The 3,590-nt window shown below is 42.8% G+C and overlaps 1 protein-coding gene across 1 annotated transcript in view; it reads right to left on the minus strand.

Moving 5' to 3' along the window:
- Positions 1-2,517, minus strand: part of efna1b (ephrin-A1b) — a 10,621-nt gene extending 8,104 nt beyond the window's left edge. Inside the window, exon 1 of the mRNA XM_005732103.1 lies at positions 2,236-2,517. Coding sequence (XP_005732160.1) covers positions 2,236-2,333 — 98 coding nt within the window. The 5' untranslated portion in view covers positions 2,334-2,517. The remainder of the gene's footprint in view (positions 1-2,235) is intronic.
- Between the last annotated feature and the right edge of the window lie 1,073 nt (positions 2,518-3,590).

Consider the following 3,590-nt stretch of genomic DNA (forward strand, 5'->3'; position numbering starts at 1 on the left):
ACACACACACACACACACACACACACACACACACACACACACACACAAACACACACACACACACACTAATAAAGCTGACACAGGTAGAGACAAGTAGCGTAAAAACAAGACCAGACCAGACTGTGAAAAACATGCCTCGCCACCTGTCGTGTAAGAAAACGATACACAAACAAAAACACTGGATCAAGTCCCTAAAAAGACTTGAAGTGAAGGATTAAGCAATAATCATTAAGTCACGCTTACACATGAGTACACATACAGATTGTATTAAGAGGCAAACACGCACACCTAAGGTGTTACCGGTTTCTTCATATCTCTATATGAGTGGGCAGGCTACTGCCATCTGGTCACTGTCCTCCACCTAAGACAGATCACTGCTGCTCACAATCCTACCAAGAATCAATTAGCATCAATTATCCACGGCCCACTTCCACCAAAGGTCGCTGATGGGTCTACTTAATCCTCTGAACAGGTGACTGATAGATCACTGGGGACAGTAGTAGGCAGGTGGGCTTTTAGTCAGGCAGGAAATCACAGGACTGCGAGACGATGGAAGAGCGAAGAGAAGAAGGAGGAGGAGTGAGAGTGAATTGGGGGATGGTGATGTAGAGCCGAGGGGGTGATGGACTGAGGGGCTAATAGAAATCAGACTGTAAAATATGAGAAAAATAAAAATAAGTGGAATGGGGGTTTCGTTTCACTCCCTGTGAAAATGTGTTTTAGAGACAGACAATAAGCAAGCGAAAGTGTGCCAGAGTAGAAGCAGAATATATCCACAAGTGTCTCTGATCCATTAACTGTTCTATGAAGCTTATCTCTGCCCGTTTGTCTGTCTTTGTCAGAGTCTATGTTTAGCCATGTGGCACATTTGGGATTAGTGTTATATTGTGATTTTTCTTCTAGTTATGCAACTCCCTTTCTGGAGCAAAAATAGTGCAGAGTTGGATTAAAAACAGCAGACATAAGATCTGACTTTGTATTAGACCACCCTAATCTCTCTTGCTCTCTCTCTCTCTCTCTGCCTCCTTTCCCCCTCCAGCCTTTCTTATTTGAAGTAAGCCTCCGAGATCCAGTTTCTGTCCTTTATGTGGAACTGACTGGAAGACTCTGGTTACAAGTTTCCTTCTGTGAAGTTACCTTTACCTCCTGTCCCACCTGAACATGACTCCCTCCCTGGTTTGTAGTGACTCAGGTGTATAACTCAGGTGGGTCAAACCTGGTCTGTTGACTCACACACGGACTAACTTATGACACTAACAGTCCTCGTGACGACAGGACTTTTCCATTAGACTTCTTATCCAATTATCGGGACAATTGTTTTCCATGCTGCAGGGCTCTTTTTAGCCCCGCGTCTATTAACAATGTTAAAGGGCAATTAGAAATGTAAGCTAATCTGACTAAAAAGCCATAATGGCTTTTGCCCTTGTTTCTTCTCTGTGGTGGATTTTAATCGACCTATCTCGGCAGCAGAACCTCGCAGAGCGTCCTTCTGTTTCAGCTCGGTTTTAAAATAATACCGTCTTTCAAACGTCGGGATCACCCGCTCCACGCTAAAAGCTCAATAAATCGCGCTGCGATATGTCAGGCCCGATCGATCCCGCTGAGTGGTCGGATCCATTACATTTCTGACCTCAAAACAAACTAATCAGCAATATGCGCCCCTCTCTGTGTGACTCACCATCTCTCCTCTCCAATGAAAAACCTCTTTAAATTGCCTGATGCCGTATCTTTGTAAATATATTAGGGAATTAACTCGTTTTTATTGCTTAATAGAGTCATCTTTCCATGACACGCACAGTGCACACAGGTGCAAACCCTGCAGACAGCACTGGCCAAGTTCATACTCGTCGGTCTATTTTTTACTATTAGAGTATGTCTGTGTCTATGCGTTGCGGTTAAATATAGTGACGAATCTGTCCAGGCACTTGCTCACAGTCTTCTGCTTTTACATCCATCTGCTGCTGGGTGCTGTAGCACTCTAAAGCCACGGCTATAAAGTCACAGAGATCTTTAATTGACATATGAAGAAAGCATGGCAAGTCCGCGGACGCGAGTATGTAGGATAAGACTTTACATGTGTCAAACTTAAGAAAGTAGGATGTTACCGTCATTCCCCTCTGGACAAACTGGGAAACACCAGACAGTATGATTGACCCAGTACACCACTCACTTGGCTTCCCATGCTGCACTGAACATCCCCTATAACACTACACCAAAGCACAGATCAGCACTTACTTTGCGTTCGAGCTGTTCCAGTAGACGCTGTGTCTTTCCGCGGAGGCAAACCAAGAACCGATGGTCAGCACCAAACACAGCAGACACACCACATCCATAGCTTCTCTTCTCCGAAAGGAACAATGAACACCTTTAAAGCGGTAACTGACGTTTAAAGGACTTCACTTATGGAAGATGTTAATGCGCGCACGGAAACCAACTGAGGATTTTACGCGCTGTGTGTAGTAAGTAGTGCAAAGTAACGCTTCTCACTACACGCTGTTGTAGGTCTTGACTGTATCACAGAAGCGCAACTCTATTTTGTATTGCAGAAGTTCCGCCCCGTCGTGGTGTCACCAGTGAAGTCCCCGCCCCACTGGAGACGCGCTCTCCAGCTGCTCACGAAAACAACAGCCCGGCCCTACTCGTAGTAAACTGATAACTTTATAGAAACGAAAGTAAATATAAAAATTGTTTTTGCTTTGTTTAAGAAAATATGGTAGAAAACGCTACAGTACGGTGTTTCAAGTGTTGGCAGATCATAATTACCTCTACCTTATCATATAAGCAACACTATATCCTAGCACTCGTTTTAATTTGTTTTAAGTATTTTGTTTTCAAAAAAACCATGGATTTGGATTAACGCGCGATCAGGCTTAAACTAGACGTTTGTCCGGTATATGAAACAGTAATCGGAGAAATAACTAGTAACCAGCTCTACAGAAACTTTAGTGGGAAAAGCGGACAAAATTTCCTTCTTACAAGTAGTTGTAGAAATAATCATTTAAAGTACTACTAGATCACAAGTACTATAATTTTTTATTTCCTGTAACTAAAAATTAATCCAAGACTTAAAGGAGATTCATACAGATTTCAGCAACTGTTGTTTGGTTTTTTTAAGTTGTTGTTCTTTTGTAACACTGCTATGTGTCACTCTTAGGCAGTGTTGCTTCTCTTTGTGACGTCTGTAGTTGCTGGTTTGTTATTATGCACTGTAAACCAGCTTGTTCACTGAGCTGTAAGCATACAGATGCACATAGGTTGCTTCAACACAAAAGAACTAAATATTGTGTATTAAACATCATTTTGGATCTGATTGTTTTACTACTTGTCCTTTGATCGCTTGAGAATGTTCTGCAGAAAGATGCACGGGGTCTTTAAGGGTATTGCTGTCTAGGCATGTTTTGTCAGATAGTAAAGAATTACTACAATCTTATCAGTAAGTCTAATCTTGTGGTGTCTGCTTATAGCTGTGGTCCTAGACAGGTAACTTTAGAAAACAAACTCACAGATGGAATGGATAAAGTCCAGATCGTGGGGTGTCGACGGGATTGTGGCCTCAGCAGGAGAGGGCTTCCCTCGAGCAGGCATGGAGC

This window comes from Pundamilia nyererei, unplaced genomic scaffold (genome assembly GCF_000239375.1).
Source record: "Pundamilia nyererei isolate P.nyererei 1_Seehausen unplaced genomic scaffold, PunNye1.0 scaffold00045, whole genome shotgun sequence".
Classification (NCBI taxonomy): Eukaryota; Metazoa; Chordata; class Actinopteri; order Cichliformes; family Cichlidae; genus Pundamilia; species Pundamilia nyererei.